General features: G+C 37.4%; 1 protein-coding gene across 1 annotated transcript in view; it reads right to left on the bottom strand.

The window, feature by feature from the left end:
* The window catches only part of BMPR1A (bone morphogenetic protein receptor type 1A), a 104665-nt gene that overhangs the window by 26037 nt on the left and 51342 nt on the right, over positions 1–27286 (bottom strand). The window contains exon 3 of the mRNA XM_072628565.1: positions 5741–5951. Coding sequence (XP_072484666.1) covers positions 5741–5807 — 67 coding nt within the window. The 5' untranslated portion in view covers positions 5808–5951. The remainder of the gene's footprint in view (positions 1–5740; positions 5952–27286) is intronic.

The following is a 27286-nucleotide window of genomic DNA, read 5'->3' as shown; positions in this document are numbered from 1 at the left end:
AAGGTGAGAGAAGAAGAAGTGAACGTAACACAAGGGAATCTCAGACTTCAGGACTGTGAACACATGGTATAATGGAGGATGACAAGATTGAGGGTTAACCATCCCTCTGAGTGACCAAGCTAAAGAGAAGGTACAGGTCCTAAAAGGTGAGGTATTTGAACAGATATCCACCTGTATGTTGAATTCCTCAAGTATACAGACAGAGGTTGAATCTATGGGCCATCATTCTATTTAATTCCAACTTCTTTCTGTCATTTGTTTTCATTTATAGAAGATTATCAAGACTGATATGATTCAGGTCCCCTACCAGTATGTCTATTAGGTCACAGAACAAAGATCTCACATATATAATATTAGTCAAGTTAAAAACTTTTTAATAGTGAGAAGAATTTATAATACAGCATGGTGTGTAAGGATTAGGAAGCAAGTCTCACAGTCAGAAAGACTTGGGTGCAAGTACAAGTCAAACTTCTGATGCATACAGGCTGTGTGGCCCCAGGCAACTTACGCACCCTCTCAGTGTACTAGGCAACTCCTTGACTAGATCTGTAAAGCAGCTGCAGATGGGTACTGAAAGAAGTTTCTTCACTGGGAATTCCCTAAATCAACAAACTCAAATTCAGATCAAATCATAAATACCAATAAATATGATTACATGTATGGTGATCCAGAACTGTGAGTTGTTAGGGTAGGAAACTCCCTCTATCACTGCAGGTGCATGTGTGGTGTGACTAATCTAGGATCTCAGTAGTGATGGTACTCCATCTAGAAATGCAGACTGTAACCTATCCACATCTCATCCTGTACTACCCTAGTCCTCCACAGAACATCTACTCAACACACCAGAGTTCCAATTCTAGGTCTTAGCATTCCAGGGATAAAAGTACGGCACTCAAACTGTCCATCAATTACACCTCTCTCTCACTCCATAACTGGTACACCTCCTTTTTATACATGCTCTGGATTGACATCTTTTGCTGGCTTTTGTGCAAGTTATCATGGATAATATTTTGCAGTCTGTTAATGCTTACTACAGATCTTTCTAGTACCCAATGAATTACCCTCAATTTTTATTCGTTTGGAGACTGTGGTGTTCAACTCTTTGGAAACTGAGAGTGTGGAATAGTCCAGACCTGAAGTCAGGAGAAGCATAGGTTCAAAATCCGTCTTTGATACTAAGTAACTAGGTAACCACAGGAAAGTCAATCAGACTGTCAGTCAGCATTTACTAAGCATTTTTTATGCACCAGACACTGTTTTAAGTGATAGGGATACAAAGAAAGGCAAAAAATAGTCCCTATTCTCAAGGAACTTCAGTCTAAGGGGAGGAGATAATACAAAAATTACTATGTATTAATTAGTAGTTAACAATTAACAAAATATATTCAGTATAAATTGGGGGTAATCTCAGAGGGATTAAGATCACTAAAATTAAGGGAGGAAGGGTTTCTTGCATAATGTAGAGCTTTAGCTAAAACCTGAAGGAAACCCTGGAAGCTGGGAGACAGAAATGAAGAGAAAGGGCATTCTAAACCTGGAGGCTACCAATGACAATGCCCAGAATAAGGAAATAGGGTGCCTTGTGAGAGGATCAACAAGGAGCCCAGTGTCACTGGATGTGGAGGAAAGTAAGATATAAAAAGACTGGAAAGGGGCTAGACTGTGAAGGGCTTTAAAATCCAAACAGGATTTTCTATTTGATACTAGAGATAATAGAGGCACTAGAGGTTTTTAGTGTGTGTGTGTTTGTGTGTGTGTGTGTGTGTGTGTGTGTGACAGAGAGAGAGAGAGAGAGAGAGAGAGAGAGAGAGAGAGAGAGAGAGAGAGAGAGAGAGAGAGAGAGAGAGAGACGGGGGGAGGAGGAGGAGAAGATCTGCACTTTAGAGAGAACAATTTGAGAGCTGAGTGGAGGATAGATTCAAGTGGGGTTTGCGTCCCCTCGAGGTGAGTCACAAAGACCCTCCAGCAGGCAACTGCCATAGCTACCACATGAGGTGAGGAGGGCTTCACCAAGGTGGTAGCCTTGGAAGCCAGAGAGAAGGGAATGCATGTGAGAAATGCTACAAAAGTAAAACTGCTAAGACTTGATAACTTCGCTTGATAACTTGATAACCTTCCCATATTCTTCTAGTTCCCATTCTGTTATCATCTCTATACATGACTCTCAGATTTGCTTGTCCAGTCCTAACCTCTCTCCTGACCTCTAGTTTCCCTTCTGCAACTGCCTATTTAGACACCTCAGTGACCCACAAACATCTTAAATCAACATGTCTAAAGTTAACCTCATTATCCTTTTACCCAAACCTTTTATTCCTAAATTCTCCTATTACTGTCAAAGGTTCCACCACTTCTCAGCCCTGCCCCAGCTTGCAGCCTTGGTGTCATCCTCAACTCCTCATTGTCATTCCTTATTTCAGAGAGGAGCTTGGGATCCGCTGCTAAAAATGCTACATTATTCCCCGAAGATACCCTGTGTGCTTCCTTCCTCCTGCACCATTCTAGATCACTTTGCAAGCAAATTCAAATCCAAGATAAATGTACTAATGAACTGCATCATTAGATTGTCTATCCGAATGTATTTTAATTTGGGCAATAGGCTTTCTTTTTATCCATGTGTTGTGAATGATTTGTTAGGTTGAATTCTTTCAAGCTCTTGCAGATCTCACTTAGAAGGCTCTGAAAAAGCCTGATGTTCCCTTCATTGCAGACATGGGACACCATAGACTGTAAGAAGAGATCAATGAGTTGAAGAGTTTTGCTGAAGTGATTTTTTTCTCTCCTTTTTTACATCTTTCTTTTAGGGATGGCTTTATGAGGAAGACAGAGAGGAGGAATATATGCCGAGATGAAAATGTAAAAACATAAGATATTAATTAAAATAAAATTGAAAAGGAAAAAGGTTCTGTAGTATTCCAAGACTTAGTGAAAGCAGCAAAAAGTCATCTCTAAAAGACAGCATTTGGGGAACCTCACCATTTTCATACCTTTCATCAATTCCCTCATTGAAATTACAGGAAATATTTATGAGTCCTCAATCTCATTGATTCATGGAAATTTGTTTCTCACATAATGGTTGTACCATTTCAGAGATGATTGTGTTATTTCCAATCATCACCTGGAGAAAAGTTTACATTTAACAAAGTTTAATATGTAGGGGCAATTAAACTCACTCAGGTCTAGCCAGTAATTGGTTTACCACATTTTCACTACCTGAAATAATTTCTTCCCTTTGAAGTCACTGTTTTTTTAAGAATTTTTTTTTCTGAATGTAGACCCATTCACAAATAAAGCAGCAGCTCTGAGTAGACCCAAGGAGTAATCCTAGTAAAAGAATAAGCACTATCCACACAGATATGCCAAAACACTTTCATACTTAATGATGCTCAAGAGAAACTACATTTTGAATATATGTTGGTACACTGTGGCAAGAGATTCCATCTATGATTTCTGAGTAATTTAAGATTATGAAGAAGGTCCCTTAAATCTTCCTGAGTTACTAAATGATGATCGGAGGAAAGAATGTTTGCTTCCAACAGGGATCATCATCTTGCTTTTCTCCTATCTTGTCATGCCATTGAGTTCTTCCTCCAAAGTCTATATTTCTGGTAGCTCACTATATAAAAGTCTTCATGCTGATGGCAGATTTGGTACAGTATATTTCAACTTGGAGGTAATCCCTAACATATTTCTTAAAGAAAAACAACTATGAATCATTTTTAAAAATCTCTTTGAATCTACAAATGTCATGATCCATGTGTCCAGTCAGTTAGTAGTCTAATACATGAGATATTGCACATGTGAAGTTCAAGCTTTATCCTGACCACCTATTTTATAACCCAAATAAAGTTTGCATGCTTTCTTACCTGCTGAAAAAAATTTTAGTTACAGATTTAAAAGTTAGCACATGGCATACTTAAAATTATTCAGATAACCAAATTTATGAACCATAATGAAAAAATGTTTTTAGACTGGGTTTTCCATTTCACACAGTCTGGAAGTGCAGGAGCTACTTAAAGAATCCAATCCCAACTCTGAAAGTCACAGGGACTTTGATCTGAACCAATTACAACCTACTGATCAAATAAAAATTTCACAATTGACTTTTCAAAAAGAAAAGGAATAATGGGTTTACTTTCAGTTATCAAGAAAGTTCAATTCTCACTGGACTTTTCCATTATGAATTTTAATAATCAAGAATCAATTTAATCACAGGCTAACAGATTAAAGACAGACTCATAGACACCAAAATGTTTATAGCATACTTTTTTGTGATAACAAAGAATTGGAAACAAAGTCAATACCTACCAATTGGGAAATGACAAAACAGATTGTGGTATGTAACAATAATGGGTTGCTGTACTGTAGGAAACTGGGAATATGAAGACAGAGAAGGATAGAAAGATTTATATGAATGAATAATGAAGAGTGAAATAAGGAGAGCCAAGAAAACAATATACACAATGAATAATATAAACAGAAAGAACAAGCACAATAAAGTATCAATGATGAAAATTGCAAAACTATAAAGAACAAGAATGACTTGAAAGAAAAAATATTAAAAGATTCTCCCACACTACCAGAAGGTCCACACATGTTGTGAAATACATATATTTTAAAACTTTCTTGATGTACAGATCAGACATGCTGATTTTTTCCTTTCTCCTATTTCCTAAAAAATATTGTTCTATGGGATGGCTTTCTGGGAAGTGAAGAAAGAGGAATACTGGGGAAAACTGAGTGACTATAAGGTGGTATATAAAGCTTTATTTTTAAAACGTCAGGATGGTAAACTTTTGGGGAGAGAGGAGGAGGATCTAACAATAAATCTCACTATCGATTATACAATTTTTGGTTTATAAAAAGACCGAGATTCACATTCCAAGTTGTCTTATGAAAGAATTTATATATTACATAATCTTGGTTTTTCAAAAAAAGGTTATTTTAGGACAGTTTTGTATTCTAACCAAGTTAATTAGCAAATTATATGCCAAAGAATATAAAGGAAATAGATACTCACAGGTACCATTCAGCAACATTTTTATGGTGAACCCTGGTCAACTTGTTGTTGAAATACTACACCTCAACACTCAGCACAAACTTAGGAAAAGAACAGCTTTTTATTACTGAGTAGCCTACTAAATGGAGTAAAGATAAAGGTTTAAAACCTTTTTATGAAATGAAGACTTCCTTTATGTTTTAAATCTTATCCTAACCAAACTATTCAGGAAACTGTGCAAAACCAAATAGGCTACTCCTCACCATCATTACCAGTTTCCTATTCGGAAACTTTAAACACACAATAAACAGCAAAACTATATAGTGGCTTTAAAACCTAGCTAAAGACATTACAACACTCTGACTATAGAAACATAGTTGGAGCTCTAACAAAATTTCAAAAGTATCTTTATTGTGAAAAAATAACATTTTTCATAAAATTCATATTTATTCTTTGTTCTAAGGGCAAAGGATTTTTACTAGTGATAATCATTTTAAATATTTAATTATTCAAGTCATAGAGAGGACCTATTTAGCTCTTTTCTGCTTTGTGCCTCTTATTAAGAGTCAGTTTTCTAACAATGGCTCCTACTAAAAAGGAGCCATACAAGCAACTTGGTTCAGTAAGAAGTAAGTTTTCTCTGTAGCATACAAGATTTGAAATGAAAAGGATCACAATTAATATGATTTCATTATTTTACTGCCAAAAATGGAGAAAAGAATGTTTATGTGAAGATGGGCTTACCTTGAACATAAAAAATGACGAGCAGATAGGCTCCCAAAAACGTGATGTAAATGCTTAGCTGAGTCATTGTTCAGTTTTTAATCTTCTCTGTGAACTGTCCCCCTGAGCAACAAGTCTTGTTACTCGATAAATTTTAAGCTCGTCTGTTTGATGAAATTCTGCCTGCAATAGTTTGACAATTATTCCAACTTCTACTGCTGTTTCCTGCTTCCTGAAAGAAAAAACAAAAGTAAGGTAGTGAGTAAACTTAAATGCTATCAAGATTTCTCAAACCAAGAAAGGGAGAAATAATGCAAAAACGTGTTTTCAAAAGACTAGATGCAACTGAAACAATGTAAAGATCTCTTTTTGTTCCTTGATATAAGCCGCTCTGATTTTAAGAGCTGCTTTAAACATGATTTACTAACTTAGATTTTAAAGCAATATATATACTATTGAAAGCATCTGAGCATTACTGTTTAAGAAAACATTTAAGAATCACTCAAAACTCGGTAGGAATAGCTAGCCTTTGAGTTAACCTTAAATACAACCAGATATAGAGTCAGGCTAAACAGACCTTCAAAAATTTCATCATGTTTTCTTTAAGTGAGCCAGAGCCTAACAACAAGTATTCAACTATAAAAAGATCTTGACTAGTTTCCACAAATAGTGTTACCTGAAAAAGCAAGTCCACCTGACTATAAATCATGTCTAACTGGCTCTATCAGCATTTTTTAAAAAAATAATCTTAAGAAAATTAAATAAACTGGATCAAACTGCAAAAACATTATGGAAATTCTTTCCAATGGTGCTTTTTTTAGAGCCATTATTAATTAATTTAGAGTCACATTTAAAATTCTTAAATGTCAAGAAAACAACAACAACATAGCTAACAAAAACAAAGGCTATTTCTACACATTCAAGTCCTATCTGTCAGTCTTTCAAAGGCTTTTAAGTTGTATCACATAGCAGAGAGGAGGTGGACTAGAGATGGAAAATAAGATGCACATTCTCAAAACTGACCAACTGCATTGATTTCTTTTGTTTGACTGTACTTATTAGTGGAGGTGAGGGAAGGCAGAAAGTTAGAGGGTGATAGAAAAATAACATCAACAAAAACATTTTAAAAGCACAAAAGAAAATTTTTCAAGTTTAGAAAGAGGACACAATAGAGAACAATTTTATATAGGTTCTTAAATTTAATATAAACTTTTTAAAAAGCACAAACTATGTAGCAGAATTTCACAAAATCATACACAACACTCTTTGTTAGAGCAAAACATTTTTGTTTGTTTACAAGCTGAAGAGAAGTTGCTGGCCTGCATTCCTAGGGGAAGTTTCCTCGCTAGGAAATCTCCTACCTCATTTAAAACAAAAGTCCCAGTCCCCTCACCTGATTCTGTTCTCCTGGGGTGACTTTTATAAAAATTTGATTCCATGGGATTCTATCCTTTTTTGAAAATTCTGAAATCTTCTGTCCCCAAATACATGTCAGAATATACCCAGGTTTCCTATCCTTCTTAACCATGAATTCTAAGATGCCATGGTCACTTTATCATATTATTTACAGCCCAACAATCAGTTTCTCCTATTTGGTGAAAACTGGATCTAGACTAGAAGTTCCCCTACTTAGTTCCTTCACTTTTTGAAGGAAGAAACAATCACTGAGGCAAGTCAAGAAATTATTTAATTGCTTTGTTTTGAACAAGAGATGAGTATCCACAGAAGTGAAACCTCCCTCATTCCTGGCAGTCAGTGGGTGCTTTCCTCAGCTTTTAAATCTGCACTGTTGTCCACAATGTCAACAAATGGCTTCCTTTTCTACTTCTGTCATTTTTACCTGTTTCTTCCTCTCTGCTTGCTGGGTCACTTCACATGAACTCATCTCCTTACAATGTTACTCCGCTCCCCATTCCCTCCTTCTAAAAGAATCCTATTCTTTTTGAATATGCTCTTCCAAAGTCATTTTCTATTCATCCGACAAAGTCCCAGTGTCAAACTTGCTTCCTTGGAATAGGATGAATCTCTAAGTTTACTCTGCCAGCTAGTCATGTCTTGTAATTTTTTTTCCAACTGTATAGAAACAGTTGAAAATGTGAGTTTCACTGCTGGCCCTTTCCTTGAATCCTGTCTTGCAACGTTCTGGACACCTCTACTGTTATTCTTCATATGATATAACTCTATGTTGATGCCAGAAGTGATAAGTAACTAGTGGAGTTCATTGACGGGGGATGGGGGTGACAGGATCAGATCTGCACTTTGAGAAAAGCAATCTGATAACTAAGAAGATGATGTATTGGCATGAAAAGAGACCTGATGCAGGGAGAGATCAGTCAGAAAGATGTTACAATCATCCAGATGTAAGGTGATGAGATCCCACATCAGTATAGTGGGACTGTCAAGAAAAGAGAAGGAGTAATGGAGTACTATTGTGCCATAAGAAATGATGAACAAGAAGACTTCAGAGAGGCCTGGAAGGACTTATATGACCTGATGCTGAGTGAAAGGAGCAGAACCAGGAGAACTTTATGCACAGCAACAACCACAGTGTGTGAGAGTTTTTTCTGGTAGACTTAGATTTTTGTAATAACACAAGAACTTACTACCAAAAAAAAAAAAAATCCCAATGGAGGATCTCAAGGCAAAATGCCTGCCACACTCAGAGAGAGAAATATGGAAGTCACTCACATATTGTAGCAGATCATGTTTGTGTATGTGTATGTGTTTGTGTATCATGTTCTGATTTGTTATACGATTTCTTTCATTTATCTTAGTCTGACTACATAGCATGACTATAGTGAAAATATACTCAATAGGAAAGTATATGTAGAATCTATACAGAATTGTATGCAGTCGTGGGGAGGGAGGGGGGAGTGGGGGGTAGGTGGGGGGGATAAAATCACAATTGTATGGCAGTGATTGTTAAACAATACAAAATAAAAAAAATAAAAAATAATAAAAAAAAAAAAGAAAAGAGAAGGAGGTATACATATATGAGAGATGTTATAAAGGCACAACTGATAGGACTTGGCAAGAGACTGGGATGAAAGGGAGGGAGGAGATCAGGATGACCTGTAGGATATGAACATAGATGGAACTAGAAAGATGGTGATGGTCTTGACAAGTAAGAGGGAATAGTGAGAGAGAAAGGTAATAAATTTAGTTTTGGAATGCTGAGTTTAAGATGTCTATGAAGCATATGGTTTGAGATGTTTAACAGGCAGTGAGAGATGTAAGAAAGAAGTCTTGGTTGGATAAAAAGATATGGGAATCATTAACATAGAGATGATAACTGAATCCATGGGAGCTGATGAGATCACTAAATGAAATAATACAGAGAGAGAGAAATGAAGAGAACCCAAGATCAAGCATTGGAAGATGCCTATGATTAGTGGGCATGACTTGCATGAAGATCTAACAAAGGAGCCCAAGAAGTTGCAGTCAGACAGGTAGGGGTAGAAACAGAAGAAAGCACTGCCCCCCCAAAAAAAATCTTCATCCTGCACTCTAGAGGTTTTCTCAAACTTCTTCCTGTCTCCTGAAATTTCCCACCCCTCTCCTACCTGGAAGGTCTTAGAATCACTTCACCCCTCAACATCATCTGATCCTGACATCTCCTCAGTGTTTCATTCTATATCTCTTCTTTTCCACCAAAAACTCTTAGGAAAAGCTGACTATACTTTTTATCCCTACTTGTTCACCTCCCACTCACTTTTCAACACTTTTTAATCTGGTTCTTGATCATTCTACTACTGAAATTGCTCTTTCTAAGATGCCAGACAGTCTCTTAGCTGCTAAATCTAATGGACTTTGTACTCAGCCCCATCCTCTCTTAATCTTCCTTTGGCTTTTCTAACTGTGGGCCAACTCTTTCTCCTTCATAGCATTTTTCTCTCTCTCCATGGCCTTGTTTTCCCTTAGTTTTCTAACCTAACTTGCTCAGTGTCCATTGCACCCTTATGCACAAGAGCCCTCCTCCTAAGGTTAGTCCTGTGTGACCACAAGCAAATCACTTAATCTTCAAGCATTAGTTTCCCCATCTATAAAACTGAGGTAGATAATACTTGTTTTTTCTGAGAGGATTATAAGGATCAAGTGCAATGATGTGCAACCACACATTTAACAATGAGCAATATCTAGAATCCTGAAAATTAATCTTTACTCCAGAAAGTTTTAAAAAGAGCAATATCCAGAATCTTGAAAATTAATCTTTACTCTAGAAAGGTTTAAAAAGAATGAAATTATCTAGAGATTAAGACAAATAAAGTCATCCATAAGAAAATCTCAAACTAGGGACAGAAACATCTTTCTTTTGCACAGCTGTTGAAGCTGGTTACAAATTTTAGTTAACAAGAGCTAGGAGAAAGTTGTTTTAAGAGACAAATTTCTAAGGTAAAAGTTATTAGTACTGTTACTACCCTATCACATTTCTGAAAAGTTAAAAAAAAAAAAAGGAAAAGGCAGGCTTTTGGGTGCCTTTGTTTCCTTTTTAAAAAATACTGTTTACATGCAAAAAGCAAATTCAGAGACAGGAATAGGCTGTCTGCTGGAGAACTGTTTAGAGATTAAAGACTTGTGATAACTTATCTATACCCTGTCTGACCAGTAATGGAGGTTAAGTGTAAAGGGACCCTTCAAACCACAAGCTTAAAACTATCCATGTAAACACCTACAACAGCAATTTGTTAGTTCAAGGTCAATTTTAAATTCTTTTTCCAAGATAAAGTGAAGATATCTAAAGGGTCTTGTACAATGTAATTACCTTACCTTACCCTCCCCCCCCCCCAAGAAAAAATAGCTGTTTTAACATACAAGCAGAAATGATGATTGTAGCATTGGGTTTTCCTTTTTAAAGATAAGGAAAAATTTATCCAAATCAAAAGACCATTGGCTTATGCTAAAAACAAATTTTTAGTGCAGAGGGCAGTTCAGCTTGGGTTGCACTAGCATGAACAGAGCAGGAGCAGGCCTTAGTGGACTGAATCACAGGTGGCTATTGTGGATTCCAGACTTCTCAACCCACAAATGCTAAAGACAACTTCAAAGGTAAGTGGGAAAGGTCTCTTACCTGGCTGAGAGGGGACCGTGGTCCAGCCCCAACCCTAGCCTTGAGGGCTACAACCACTGCTGAAGTGGAGGCTGCTTCTGGAGACCTTCACTTAGCAAAGCTCAAAAGTCAAATAACTGGCTGGGAAAATGAGCAAATGTGGGGGGAAGGGGCGGGAAGAAACAGACTATAGATTCTTACATTCTCGATGAAGAGGTATTTTCTTACATCACTGATGACAAGGAAGATCAAAACATATAGCCAGGAGAAGACAACGAAGTCAAAGCTCCTGCACACAAGGCCTTAAGAAAAATATGAATTGGTCTCAGGACATGGAAGAGATCAAAAAGGATTCTGAAAATCAAGCAAGAGAAGCAGAGGAAAAATTGGGAAGAGAAATGAGAGTGATGCAAGAAAATCATGAAAAATGAGTCAACAGCTTGCTAAAGGAAACTCCCCAAAATGCTGAAGAAAATAATAGCTTTAAAATTAGACTAACACAAATGGCAAAAGAGGTCCACAAAGTCAACGAGGAAGAGAATGCCTTAAAAAGCAGAATGAGCCAAATGGAAAAAGAGCTCCAAAAGCTCACTGAAGAAAATAATTCTTTAAAAATTAGAATGGAGCAAATGGAAACTAATAATAACTTCATGAGAAATCAAGAAATTATAAAACATAACCAAAAAATGAAAAATAGAATAAAATGTGAAATATCTCACTGTAAAAACAACTAGAAAATAGATCTAGGGAAGATAATTTAAAAATTATTGGACTATCTGAAAGCCATGATCAAAAAAAAGAGCCTAAAAATTATCTTCCAAAAAAGTATCAAGGAAAACTGACCTGATATTTTAGAACCAGAGGGTAAAATAAAAATGGAAAGAATTCACTGATCACCTCCTGAAAGAGATCCCAAAAAGGAAAACTCCTAGGAATATTTTAGCCAAATTCCAAAGTTCCCAGGTCAAGGAGAAAATATTATAAGCTGCCAAAAAGAAACAATTCAAGTACTGTGGAAATATAATCAGGATAACACGGGATTTAGCAGCTTCTACAGTAATGGATCAAAGGGCTTAGAATATGATATTCCAGAGGTCAAAGGAGATAGGATTAAAAGAGAGAATCACCTATCCAGCAAAATTGAGTATTTCAGGGGAAAAAATGGAACTTCAATGAAATAGAGAACTTCCAAGCATTCTTGGTGAAAAGCCCACAGCTGAACAGAAAATTTGACTTTCAAATACCAGAATCAAGAGAAGCATGAAAAAGTAAACAGGAAAGAGAAACCATAAGGGACTTATTAAAGTTTAACTGCTTACATTCCTAAATGGAAAGATGATATTTGTAACTTATGAGACCTTTTCTCAGTATTAGGATAGTTGGAGAAAATGTGTGTGTATGTGTATAATATATATATGTCTGTATGTCTGTATGTATGTATAGAGAGTGACAGAGAGCACAGGGTGAGCTGAATATGAAGGAATGTTATCTAAAAAAGAAAATTGAGTTGAAAGGAATGTACCAGAAGAAAGAGAAAAGGAGAGGTAGAATGTATCATCTTACATAAAAGAAGCAAGAAAGAGCTTTTACAATGGAGGTGAAGAAGGGGAAGGTGAGAGGAAATAAGTCAGCTTTCCTTTCAATGGATTTGGTTACAGTAGGAAATAGCATACACACTCAGTTGGGTATGGAAGTTGATCTTACCCTACAGGAAAGCAGGGGGAAGAATGGGAATAAAAGAAGAGACGGCAGATTGGGGGACGGGGTAATTGGAAGCAAACACTTTTGCAGAGGGACAGGTCAAAGGAGAGAACTGAATAGAGGGAAATAGTCTTTCACAACATGACTGTTACAGAGGTCTTTTGCATGACCACACATATACAACCTATATCAAATTGCTTGTCTTCTCAATGAGGGTGGGTGGGGAGAGGGGAAGCAAGAGAATGTGGAACTCAAAGCTTTAAAAATGAATATTAGAGGTTGTCTTTACATGCAATTAGGAAATAAGATATATAGGCAATGGTACAGAAATCTATCTTACCCTACAGAAAAGTAGAAGGAAAGGGGATGGGGGAGGGAGGGCTGTGATAGAAGGGAGGGTAGATGGTAGGAAAGGGCAGTCAGAATACACACTGTCCTGGGGTGGGGAGAGGGGAGAGATGGGGAGAAAATTTGACATTCAAAATTTTGTGGAAGTGAATGTTGAAAACTGAAAATAAGTAAATTTATTTTAAAAAAAATTTTTAAGCCCAATTATTGAGCAATGAGATATTTGAAAGTGTCATCAAGGCAAATATAAAAACATCACAGTTTCTCTCCTAAGCTCCAATCTCCAATCACCAACTGCCTTTTGAACATCTAGGCATCTCAAATTCAACATGTCCCAAAGAGAACTCATAATCTTTCCCCCAAATCTTCCCTCTGCCCCTTTCCCAGATCTTAACTACTGGGTGTACCACCACCTTGCCAGTCACCTAGGCTCACATATCACCTTGGCCTCCTCACTCTAACTCACCCCACAGAGCCAAACTGTTGTCAAAGCTTGCTGTTTCCACCTTCACAACATCACTCAGAAGTATTCTTTTTCTCCACTAATAGCCACCACTACAGTACAGCGCCTCATCACCTTTGTCTCTTTCCATATTCCAATACATTATTCATTAAGCTGCCAAAGTGATTTTCTTAAAACATAGGTCTGACCATGTCATATACCCCATTCTCACTCCACCCTGATTTGGTAAACTCCAGTGCCTCCCTGTTGTCTCCAAGATCAAATAAAAAAAAGTCCCTCATTTCGCATTTGAGGCTATTTACAACCCAATCCCTTCCTACTTTTTCCCAGTATTTTTACTGTGCTCCTTCTCCACAAATTTGACAATTGAGCCCACTAGCCCACTCACAGCTCCTCCTAGATGCCTGACTCCAGGCCTTTTCATCAGCTCTTCCCCACTCCTGGAATGGTCTTCTGCCCTTACCTCCACCTCTTAACTTCCCTGGATCCAAGACTGAGCTCAAATCCCTCCTTCCATAGAAGTCAGACTTTACATATGGGGAATAGTAAGTAAGTAGTGTATGAAGGAGAAAGATGAGTAATCAATCTAGAAAGACAGGCTGGAGTTAGATTGTAAACAGCTTTAAATGTCAAAGGATTTTATATTTTATCCCAGAGGAAACGAGGAGCCACAAAAACTTTTGGAGCAGGAAAAAAATGTCATGTTCAGACTTGTACTTTTAAGAATATCAATTTACAAGATATGGAAGATGGACTGGAGAGAAAAGAAACTAGAAGAGAGAATTTGAAATTATTTAGGAGGCTACTGCAATAGTCCAGGAGTGCATGAAATGGTGTGGTTGTAGTGGTAGGGGAGAGAAGGGAACAGAAAAAACTAAGTCTTAGAAACTGAGTGGATACTGGGGGAGAATAAAAATAATAACTAGCATTTATATAGTGCTTCCAAATTTGCAAATTACTTTACAAATACTATCTCATTTGATCCTTACAACAACCCCTTAAGACAGATGCTACTGTGATTCCTATTTTACAGATGAGAAGATTGAGATACAGACTGGTAAAGTGAATGTCCAGGATCACATAGTAAGTATCTAAAGCCATATTTGAACTTGGCTCTTCTTGACTTCAAGTCCAGTACTATCCACTGTACCAACTTATTGCCTAGGATAAAAAGTAAAGGATGATTACTAGGTAGCAAACCTAAGTGGCTAGAAGAATGACAGTATTCTCAACAGAAATAAGAGCTTTAAAGGGAAGGGTGGGTTTAAAGTGAAAGATGAGTTTGGTTTTGGACATGATTAGGGCACATCAAGGAGAAGTCAAAAGCAGTGGTATTGCTGTAATGGGCCTCAGGAGAAAGACAAGGACTAAATACATAGATATGGATATCTAGATCTGGAATTCATCTGCATAGAAAAGATAATAGAATGAATGTAGTGAAAAAAGAAGAAAAACCTCAAGATAGAATCTTCAGATACATCCATGAATAAGAGATGGAACATGGCATACCATCAGCCAAAGAAGAGAACTATAAGAGAGTAGTGTCACAAAGACCCAGGGAGGAAATAGTAGACACGAGAAAGAAATGATCAACAAGGTCATTCAAAGTAGAAAGGTCAAGGAAGAGGAGGTCTGAGAAAAGATTAATGGATTTAATAGCCAGAAAGACCACTGGTAACCTTAGAACGAACAGTTTCAGTTGAGTGGTGAGTACAGAAGTCAATCTGCAATGAATAAACTAAGTAGATGGTGAGAAAGTATCTCGAACAGCAGATAAGCAGGGGTTTTTTAAGAGTCTGTGGAAAATAGCAAAGATATAGGATAATTAGCTTTAGAGGATGATAAAGGAAAGCAAAGATTAAGGATGGTAAAGTTCTGGGCATATTTATATAGCAGGGAAGGAGTCAATGGATAAATAGAGGTTATATATTACATATACTGTCACACTAGTTTGATGTGTTGGTTTGATGTGAACTGCATTTTATCCTCTTTTTAAATGCTAAAGGGATGGTTTTAATTATTCAGAAATTAATATTACATAAAAACAAAAATCAGCAAAAATAAGAAAAAAAATTTAAGGAAAACAGAAGGTAGGAAATAACCAATGATCAAACTCAAGAAGAAAAAAGAGTGAGATATCAAGCAAACAAGTAGAAGGATAAGCAAGGTAAGGAGGATTATTTCTCTCTCCAAGATGGGGACAAAGAAGAGGAAGAGAGAGAATGCTAAGACCATAATGAAATACAGATTTGGAGAAGAGAAGGAAGCTATGGATGGATGACCTCAATTTTGCAATCAAACAAAAATAAAGGTCCCCTACTGAGAGGGAGGGAGAAGGCAGGTTAATGATGCTTTTGGTTGTCCATGTATTTTGTAATTCCATTTATACTAGACTGGCATGTTACTGAGAAATCTATAGCCTGGATTCTGATTGTTCTTATTAAATACCTCTCTCTAGAGAAAATTATTGCTATGTTTTATGGGCTTCAGCTCTGCAGGAGTACTGAGGCCAAAGCCAAAAGAATCCAAGAGTCTAGGCACTGCAAAAGATTCTGGAAGTACAACAGACAGCGGCTGACAGGAGTTGAGGGCTCTTCCTCTTGGCTTGGTAACATTTTACCCCAAGGGTTAGCCATAGAAGGATCTATGAGAACCTTACTGCCAGAAAGTATGAAGGGCAAGAATAATTTTTTATTGATCTGTGGAGAGTGTGTTACATTTCTTTTGCCAGTGATAAATAATAACTAAATACACACAAAGAGCAAGTTGGTTTCCCTCATAGAGAATGTAATGAGAATAGAGAAATACCTCTCCAAGTTTTCAAGGAGAATTAAGTTGCTGGTAAGGCAAAGGGGAATCCTAAACTATATCAGGAAGTTAGTACTGAAGGACAATGCCATAAAGTAGGCAACCATATAGCAGAGAATAAAAGTAGACTCTTAAAGGTTAGCAGCCTCTCACATTCAAAAGAAAGGCAAAGTGGATCTACTAGTGCTACCTGGATAGGATTTATCAAGTGAGGATGAGATGAAGAGACAAGGACTACAGGGTCTATCTGGAGCACAGAAGAAAGCATAAGTCTTGTTACAACTGAAAACCATTATAGATTCTTAGTAAATCTTATGAAGAAGTATGTCACTGTTAGCAGACCAGAAAGCATCACTAGGAATTATATTAGTCATAGTAACTTCTATGATGCTTTCAAATTTGCAAAGCACTTTACATATGTCATCTTATTTGATTCTCACAACAGCACAGGTGGTGTTTTCCTCCCTACTGCCAAATAAAAGTAGAAGCATTTCAGAAGAGGGAGGAAAACCTGGAAAATTAAAATTTAGTTAATTAGACAGTATCTGACAAAGGGACTTAGTTTCCTTAGCCTAATTATAGATGTTTAATTATTAAAAGCCTTGGTCTATGACAAAGTACATAAAGAGAATCAAGAGAAAACTTATTAGTCTAGCATCTTACAAATCTGATCAAGATTTCAACCTGAAAAAAGAAGAGGAAGAACACTGTCCTCATCTAACTGCCAAGGAAGAAGAACAGAAAAAATTTCAGTAGAGAAGACCAGTAATCATATCCCCAAAGAGAACAATCTAGAAAATTCATTGTTTCAATTCATTCAATTCATGGTATCTATGAATGCAAATGCAAAAGGTATAAGCTCTCAAAATGCAAACAAAGTAAGGAGACAAATTCGGTTTCATAGATATCACTGAGACTTGGTAGGGTCTAATTCAATCTAATTCAACAACATTTATCAACTATATGATGGCACTGTAACTAAGTGCTGGGGATACAGAGACAAAAAAAAAATGCCACTGCCCTACCCCAGCTTAAATGCCATTCACTCTCTACCGAAGAGGAATTGTGTATGTAAAGCCTGTGAGCATGGATAAATTTGAGGAAGCAGGATAAAACACTAACCCAGACCAAGAAGGGTCTCCCCAGCAGGGGGCCCATGAACTGAACCGGCCTGCCTGGCCTTGGGGCTGAAAGCAGTTCTGGCATGGAATACTTCATTCCTATGAAACTGTCTGTATGAAAGGTGTGAAACTGTCACACTATATTAGGATGTTGTGTTGATGACAAAATAAAAAATAAGAGAGGAGGAACATGGTGGAAAGCACTTTGGTGAGAATGAACAAAGGGACAAAACCAATATGCTATTATGTTTGCCACATATCTGAACAGAAGGAACAAACAGCCAAGGAACTCAGTAAACAGATCCCAAACACAGTCTATAAGCATGCTATCATAGCAAGGAGGGACTGCAATTATTCTCCATGGATGAGACCTTTCTTCCTTTGCTAAAAGCAGGGTGGTTGATCAAGTCTTATCTCATTTTAAGACTAATTTTATTCTTCAAAAGGTAGAACAGAAAAGAAGTGCTATTCTGAATCCAATTATGGCCAAAAACAGAGCACTTATTATTGAAGAAGAAATCATGGAGAATTTGAGGGCACATCATCACTGATTTTTTAATGATACAAATCAAGGCTTGATTTTATTGTCTTATTGAGTGTTTAGAATTGAGAAAATGATGGAGAAAGTATTAATGCAGATTAAACAAAGTATATTTGTTGTTGTGCAGTTGTTATTAGTTGTGTTCAACTCTTCATGACCCCATTTGGGGCTTTCTTGGTGTAGATACTGGAATGGTTTGCCATTTCCTTCTCCAGCTCATTTTATAGATGAGGAAACTGAGATAAAAAGGGTTAAGTGACTTCCCCAGGGTCACACAGCTAGTAAGGGTCTGAGTATGGATTTGAACTCAGGTCTTCCTAACTCCAGGCTGGGCACTCTATCCATTGTGCCACCTAGCTGCCTTTTTAAAAGTATGTAGTAAGTACTTGGGGGAGAGGAAGGGGAAGAGACTGGATAAGTGTCCTTTTACACTGTAATACACTGTGAGTTCTTGTCTACCCTTTAACTTTCCTTTTAAAAAAACTCAATTTCATCTTATTTTCCTTTTCAAATTCTCTCCTTCCCATTCCTCAACCAATGAGAAAGCTCACACATGCACACACACACACACACACACACACACACACAGAGTGATAATAAGGAAGAAGTGACCTTAGAGGTCTACTCTGAAGTCTGAAGACTACTATGGATACAAATAGGGAATTCATCAACCAGTTTCTACTTCAGAGCAAGTAACCGGGAACAACTACAAAAGAAAAGTGAGTCTCTGTGATAGTTTTTAGAAGCTAAAGATGAACAATGAGTAGAGGCCGAGGATTAATGCTAACGACAATCAGTACTTTTTTTTTTCAACCTATATAAGTGACAAGAAGATCATAAAAAAGAGGACAGGCAGGACTAATCCTGAGAGTATACAGAGAGGAAATAATAGAGAGAAGTCGGCACAACATGAGTCTTACGGACTTCAGCTTCCTCTTCAAAGACAGTGATTTCTGGAGAAGGAATCCCACCAGGTGCACTATGCTGCTTCCCTTCCATCTCTCAGCTTTTCCACCAGGGAGGCTCTCAGTTCCTTGCAGTAAGTCTTCCCCTCACAATCATCTTGTACCTATTCTGTACAGAACTGCACATGTTCATGTTTTCAGTCCCTCACCCTCTGACCTGTAGACTTCTGAAGGGCAAAGATGACGGTTTTTTATTTTGTCTTAGTGTCCTCCCCAGTGCCTGGCATAGAACACGCACTGCAACATGCTTGTGGATGTGTTAATTGGTGTGAGAATTTCGTCCACAAAGTAGACTGAAACCACAACTACTTGTAATTTGGTAGATAAGTTTTTTTTTTAAGTGGCTGCCCACAGCCACAGAGCCAAGAAGTATCAGGGAAGTTTGCCACAGCTTTTCCTAATTTCAAGTGAGCATAGTCTTGAACCCAGAGTCTAAGTCCTGAGTCCAGATCTCTCCTTGGATCTGACCTGTACTGACTAGCTATGTGATCTGATCACTGGCAAGTTATCCATGAGTGTCAATTTCCTCACTAATAAACAGGAGCTAAAAACCGCAAGGGATTCTAGTGCCTCGGAGGCACAATGTGCCCTTGAGGGTTGTTTGAAGGTTCAAATTATAAGACACTTTGCAAACTGTAAGGGGAAGAAGAAATCAAAAATGGTTAACTGCTGAAAGAGAAGATATCTGTGAAAAAAGCAAGAGACCACTTAGATGACCACCATAAACTCAAGTCATCAGCACTAGATAAATTATATTTCAGGGTCCTGAAAGAACTGAGAAATATTCTCATCAGCCCACTGCTAGCAATCTCTGAAAAACTGTGGTGAACAAGAGTTGTTCAAAGGAATAATGATTTGTTCCCATTCAAAAAAAAAAGAAAGTGAATGTAGTCTACAAACTACTTACCAATGAGCTTGATGTCTATCCTTGGCATGATTATCACTATCGTTCTTGTTTACTAATGATGATGGACTAGATGACTAACAGGGTCTTTTCTAACTCTTAAGTTTTTTTTGATTCTATGATATATGCAATAAACAGTACTGTTAATCTGAAATTTGGTTAAGTAAGAAGATATACATGCTATTATTTTGTGTAATACTTATGTTAGATATTCATTCATAAGGAAAAAGAAAAACACACATCTAGGGCATATTGGTTACGATACTTATTTTTCAATTATTACCACAAGTGAAATACTAAGTATTGTTCATGTATGTGGTTTCAGAGAGCTTTTTAATGGAAAAGATGAGGAAGCAAATACCAAAAGAAGAAAAGTCACAATTGATCCCAAGGTTCAGCAATAAAGACTATCAGAAAGCACAAGTGATAAGCTACAAAAGGCAGCACCCACAAGCCCACTGACTCTACTTCTACACTGTCCCCAGAAGTCATCACTGAATGGAGTTGTGGAGAAGGGGTCTGTCATCCCCCACCAACTGCCAATGGCGAGGAAGGCAGGCCAGTCCAGGAGATGCTATAAGGCATTCTGAAAACCAAACAGGAGCTGGCATGTTCTGGGCATTGTGATCTTGGGCAGGAATCCTATTCTCTGGGCCTCAGTTTCCTCTGTAAAATGAAAAGGTCAGACTGGATGGCCTCTGAAATGCTTTCCCAGTGCTAGATCTATGATCGTAAGCACAAAAAATAATTTTTCTTCCCCCCCCCACACACAAAAAAAGCTAAACAGGAGTATCAGAGGTCAAAGTATTAAATAACCTGTCCAAACAGTAAAATCAACAATGTCTTTCTTTTTTAGAGTTACCAGACTCAAATGAAAAGAAAATTATTGGGATAAAAAGTAGTTTTAAGAAGCCAAATGAAAATTTTACCATAATTCTGGTCTAAATATTAGTTTGGTTAAATTCTGGATTTCATTAAAATTTTATTTTTCTTTTTCTTTTTTTGCCTCTACTAGGCATTTTTCACATAATAAAAAGGGTGGGAAGGAGTTAGTGATAAAATATTTTTTTCTCCTTTGAGGGGCAGTACTGGTATTTATTTTTTAAAATGGTAGCTGTAGCACTATTTTCCTCCTATGAAAGTTAGCAAACATCTTAAAATGGGGCAGCTAGGTGGTGCAATGGTAGAGTGGTAGGCCTACAGTCAGGAAGACTTAAGTCTGGCCTCAGACACTAAACAGCAGTGGGACTCTAGACAAGGCACTTCACCCTGTTTGCCTCAGTTTCCTCATCTGTAAAAAGAGCTGGAGAAAGAAATGGTAAGCCACTCCAGGATCTTTGCCAAGAAAACCCCAAATGGGATCACACAAAGTTGACATGACTGAAAAATGACTGAACAACAACAATCTAAAAATAAACCATCAAGATTGTTTTTATGATGTCTAAAACTACTGTTCTTATGGCACTACGATAAAAATAAAAAAATAAAAAAAATAAAAAAAAAAGACCATGAGACTCCTGAAATGGAGAGCCTGGACAAATTAATTTTTTAAAATGATGCTGTCTCTCCACTCTGAATAAATGAGCCTCAAGTACTCAAACTAAACTGACAGTCAAAGAAGGCAGCAGAAATCACTGGATTTGCAGTCAAATAAAATAGAATTTTTTAAATGGCTGACTGCTGACCTTGGACAAGTCTCTTACTTTCTCTTGGCTTTGGTCCTCTACTGTAAAATAAGAAGATGACACTAGCTAGAGATAAGCTATAGTCCAAACAAATAAATGTATTTTATTTTGCTAGATTTAAAGGTTAGCATAATCTTTTCTCCACAGAAAACTCAATAAGACAAATTTAGCTATTGAACAATAACCAAACATTTATATGCTTGTGTGACACAAAATAAATGGTTTTTATAGGAATAAGAGACAGCTGGACCAAAAATTCTGAGAAAAGGCCAAAGAGGAAAGAGCTGGCTGGAAAACACACTGCAGCTATTCTTTCCTGTTCCCTTCAATCTTCACTTCCTACTGGTAAGGTTTGGGATTTTTCAACTTGTTGGCCTGGAGCCAATTCCATAAACCACCTCAGAGTCCTAGTCCTCTCTCCTCAGAGCCCCTCCCCAAGGCAACTCTCGGCGCCCAGTCTGACATGCTTTTCAAGGCATGCTAGACTCCAGAGCAGACTTTCTGGCTCCACTTCCATTGTTTGCATGGCTACTTTGCTCCTTATCCAGGGCTTGGATTAGCATAAGAATATTGTCTTCCCCCTTAGCAAGCAATCCAACCATTCCTTCTCTCACTGACTCTCTCATCCCCAATCAACATATACAGGCTAACACAGAACTTTAAAACAAAAAAACAAAAACCTCATTTCTCCCCTTCCTCAACTTTTTGGTTTTTCATTTGATGAAAGACAAACCCTAAGGGTTTTAGAAACTGGAAAAACAGAAAGGTTTGTATGGATGTGTACACGTTACAGCTGGATGACCAGTGTGTGTGTCCTGTACAGCAGGCCCTGCAGATGAACCACAGACCCAGAAAGGAAGAGGAGCTCTCTTATAGAACCTGTGAAGCTACTGGGGGAAATCGGGCAGGGCTTTTAACGACTCCAAGAAACTTCTTAAAACAACAGCCCAGCTTTCAAGCACCATTTTCTTCCAATGGTACTTATATATGAATGAGAAATATGGGCCAATAATAGACATTTACATTATATTTTCAGCTTTGCAATAGCACTTTACAGATTTTATCTCATTTGAACTTGACAGCTCTCTAAGGTAGTTACTACATCTACTACTACCTGCATATTACAAATGAGGAAACACACTTAGGGAGGTTGTAAATCCCTTATGGTCACAAAGCTAGTTTCAGATTTTGAATCTAAGTGCTCTCAACTGGGGGGTACATATCACACAAAAGGCCACAACAACATACAGTGGGCTGTAGCACACTGCCAATAAAAGGCTGGCACAAGAGAAACCGAGTACAAAATATTATGTAAGAAACATATGACCAGACAGTTAGGTAGGTCATCCATGAAGTGAGCATGAGGGCAGTGGATAACTCATGTTTTCCAGTGGTGCACAAATTACATCAAGAAATCTAGAGAAAGTATCTACAGAACACCGTGGGCCCCATACAAGGATCACTGAGAGTTCCAAGAAGAGAAGGCCTATTTGACCGTAATCTGTACCCCTGGAGGGAAGAGTTCACAGATCCATTAAGGTATAAGATTATAGATGGGAATACAAGACTGCAGATGTCAGAGGAGAAAGGCTGAGCATGGGTAGCAGATTATCAACTCGATGTTTTTGAATACTACTTCTTAAGAGTTTGAATATTTACAAGCTTTTAAAATTATGTCATACTGTTGACTCATATTGAGTTCTGCTGTTCAATAAAAGCTCCAGGTCTTTCTGTCTAGTTAAATGATACCCTCCTAAACTGATACAAGTTGGGCTTTTTTCAAATCCATATATAGGGCTTGGATTACTACCCTAAAACAGCTCATTTATTTTTAGTCAGCTCTTTCAGCCTACTGAAGTTGTTGGGGAATCTCAATTCTTTTACAAACCTTTCATTCCATTCATTAATTTGGTGAGCATCGACAATAGTCTAAATCCATATCAATGAAGAAAACCCTGAAAAGGGCCAAGAAAAAAGAGCGGCCTATGGGATTCTCCTTGCTCCAGGAGGACACCAGTCCATTATGTGGGTCATAGGTATTGAGTCCATCCAATTGCATCCTCCAAAATTGTGTAAGAACACAGGTCTATCTTATATATGGTTACCTAAAAGAAGGTACTTCTCAAATCACATCCTCAATATGTCCTAACAAAATCCATTATCCAATCCAGAAACATTTCTGTAATATTGTTCAAGTAATTAATCTACTCATTGTTAACATTTACAGTATTATTCTTATGGAACTAACTGTACCCTGTAATGCTGATTCATCTAACATGTTTTCTCAGAACAATTAACAGCAAGAGGCACACTGTGGCTATATGAAATGACATTAATTATGTTTCTAGTCTAATTATTCTTAAAAATAAAAAAAATGAAATTTACTCTCACATAACTTTTTAAATTTATTGGTTTCATTTAAAAAATATGCAGACAGTTCTCACTTTGCACAAACTCTATATAAAGAATTCTTAAAGAAATCTGTATTCCAAAAAAAACCCACCTTCGTTAACTTTATTGTACAATACTGTACTTGCTCCCACCCCCATCCCACTGCTTCTGACCCTCAGCTCAGTGCTCTTCGGCCTCCAACCACCCCACCACCACAAAAAATAAAATAAAATAAAATAAAACAAAAAATCCTCCAAGTGAAAGCAGAACAGACCCAGGGAGACTGTCATTGGATTGGAGACTTGGTTTGAGACCTCCAGCACCACTGAGAGGGGAAACCTTTGCCCAGATCTGCCTGCCTAGGCCTGTGTCCAGCCTCTCTGTGTGTCTCCCCTCCCACCTTGTATCTGCCCCGCCCCCATGTTGCTCCTCTCAGTTCTGGCCAGGTCTCCAAGTGGCTGTCCCCTGTCCGAGTATTCCTCCTCCTACTCTACCTTGTTGTCCCTGAACTGTGTGCTAGGCCCCTCTCTCCTTTCAATCAGCCTCGTTCCCTTCCCCATGTCCTCAGGCAAATCTGCATTATGTAAAAGTTAAAAAAAAAAAAAAAAAGAGGTCTGACAACAATACATAAAGGGAGGGCTGTTTGTACTTCCCCAAAACCTATGGTGTAGTAGATAGGGTAATGGACTTAATAGTCAAAAAAATCTGGTTCAAACCCCATCTCACACACTTACTAGCTTTGTGATCCTGGGCAAATCACAACATTTCAGAACTTCAGTTCCTCAGCAACAAAATGAGGGGCTTGGACTAGAAAGTCACCAAGGTACCTTCCAGCACTAAGTCTATGATCCACTTACAAAATGCAATTACTGAAAAAAAAAAAGGTTAGATTATCAACACTAAAGGGAAAAAGGAACCTATTCTTTAACTTTGGTACTATGGTGCTACTAGTACCAATAATATGGCATTAACATTGAATACTATTGAGGTAGCTATGTAGGCACAGTGAGTAGAGCACTTGACCTCAAATCAGAAGAACTGGAGTTCAAATCTATTCTCAGACACTTGACATACTTACTAGCTGTGTGACCTTGGGCAAGTCACTTAACCCCAATTGCCTTGCCTTTCCCCCTCAAAAACAAACAAACAAACAAGCATTGTCTACTATAACTTGTTTTTAAGGAGCCCACATTGGTTTTCTAGATTTTCATGTTATTGTTCTGTCATATCCAACTCTTTGAGATACCATCTGGGGTTTTCTTGGCAAAGATCCTGGAGTAGTTTGTCATTTCCTTCTCTGGCTCACTTAACAGATGAGGAAATGGAGGCAGACAGGGTTAAGTGACTTGTTCAGGGTGACACAGCTAGTAAGTGTCTGAGGCCAGATTTGAACTAAGGAGGAAGAGTCTTCCTGACTCCAGGCCCAGTACTCTATCCACTTTACCATCTAACTACTATAAATCTTCACCAGCCATCCCTTTAATTATGCATTCCAGAATTCTGCTGAGAACCAAAGTCAAGCTGGCCTATGTCTTACAAAATCCATCTTGCCCTTTTTAAAAAAAAAAATTGGCCCATGTAACAATTATTTAACACTATGTTACCTTTCCTATAGTCAATAAACAAGCGTTTATTAAGCATGTATCCAATATGCCAGGTACAGTGCTAACTAATGAGGATACAAATATAAGCAAAAAGATCTCGAGGTCCTAACATTTCAATGGGAAAAGACAACACATAAATGATGTTCAATGTGGGCTGGAGAGTGGGGAGGAAGATGAGAGGGGGAATGATGGAGGAGTCCAGATTGCAACCTGAGAGAAAGGACTAGCCTGGGCATCCTCCTTAAATGGAGGTCCAAGGAGGCGTCCTCTACCAGAGGGAGGGGCCAAGGGGGCTGAGGGTACTTTCAAGGTCTGAACTCCAGGGCTGAAGTGACCTTCCTGTATGAGGTGTTTCTGGGGCTTGGTAGAAGGGTTCAGACTGCACTATACAATTCCTCAAGAGTCAATGCCCTCATTTTATAGATTAAAAAAAAAAAAAACACTTGAGGTTCAGAGAGGTTGAATTCTCCAAGATGAAACTTCTAGGTGTTTTTCTGCATAATTGTTATGAAGAGCAGCAATATAACTTTTTTTCCCAGCAAAATCCTTTGGCCAAGAAATGTAATATAACAGCTGAATTAATGAAAGGAAGACTTTTCCAACTTTTTCTGGTGGGAAAAATTAAGTCAATGATGTAGATATTAAAATAAGCCTCCTTCCACTAAAGGAAATATGATCAATACATTAGGATTTATAAGGTTAACATGAAAATGTTGCAGAAAAAGTAGCAAGATTTTCCGTGATTTAACCAGGACTACCATGTTTGCTTACATTGAAAAATCACAAAACCATTTTAGATTTCAGTCAAGTTATGCCTACTTTAAGAGGTATGGATAAGGTCTTAAAAAATAAAAAGGTCTTTTTTATACAGATATTTCAATACAATCTTTATTCTACACATTTCATTTTATTTATATCGCTGCCTACATCCCTTAACAGGAGACAAAATCACAGAATTTTTAGAATCGGAAGAGATTTCAGATATCAAATCCAACTTGCTCATTTTATATGTGAGGAAACTGAAGCAAAAGTAATTAAATGATTTGCCTAAGGTTATATAATTAAGTGGTGGCATGTATTCAAACTCTAGGGCCAGCATCTTCTTTACTGCCCCAAAATAATTTTGATATAGCACTTTAAAATTTATATGTATCTGATAAATATTAGGTATAACCAAACACTACCCTCCAAAAAAATTAAACCTACATATTCTCTTTAATCTTTATCCTTACTCCATGAATAATTCACAGCATATAGCATCAGTGTCAAATCTATCTATGAAAAAGGGTCGATGGAAATGAACTCTGAGGCTCTTTTTCAATTTGAAGATTCTATAATTCTATGAAGGAGAGAGCCCATCTCTATGCAGAAAAAATTTCGTAACTAAATAGCATTGATAGACTCAAATATGACAAAAGTTTATTACATATAAACGCTGTAATCTAGTGTTTAGAGAGAAAATGACCTATATAAACAAATGAAAGAGTGTAAAATATGACTCAATGATAAAACGCCAATGTAGAAAAGAGAATTACAATTTATTATTCCCTATAAAGAATGGTTGAATTAGAAATGACTGAATGATATGGTGGTCCATTTTTTTCCCAGAGAGCCTAAAACCAGACAGCTATACTTGAACCAAAAGGTTCAAGTTTATCATTAATATTTAAATTATATCAAATATTGATACTTACCAATATTATCAATAGATAAATGAATCCATTTCCTTGTCATTTAAGCCAAAATGATACATAAGCCATCCCACTTCCCTATTAAAAGCAACAAGGTGTATCAAGGTGCATATGGATTCTTCACTGCTTAACAGTACACATTCAAGTTTGGAAAATAAATAGTCCCTGAAATAAGTGTTTGTGCAAAACATCACTCCTTGGCATCACATGACACATCTGCAAGGACTGTCATGGCTGACAGTCATTCTTTGAAAGAGTGTGGAAAACAGGAGTACTATACATCAGACTGGAGAAAGGT

Source organism: Notamacropus eugenii, chromosome 1 (assembly GCF_028372415.1).
Source record: "Notamacropus eugenii isolate mMacEug1 chromosome 1, mMacEug1.pri_v2, whole genome shotgun sequence".
Classification (NCBI taxonomy): Eukaryota; Metazoa; Chordata; class Mammalia; order Diprotodontia; family Macropodidae; genus Notamacropus; species Notamacropus eugenii.
This window is presented reverse-complemented; position numbering and strand designations above follow the sequence as displayed.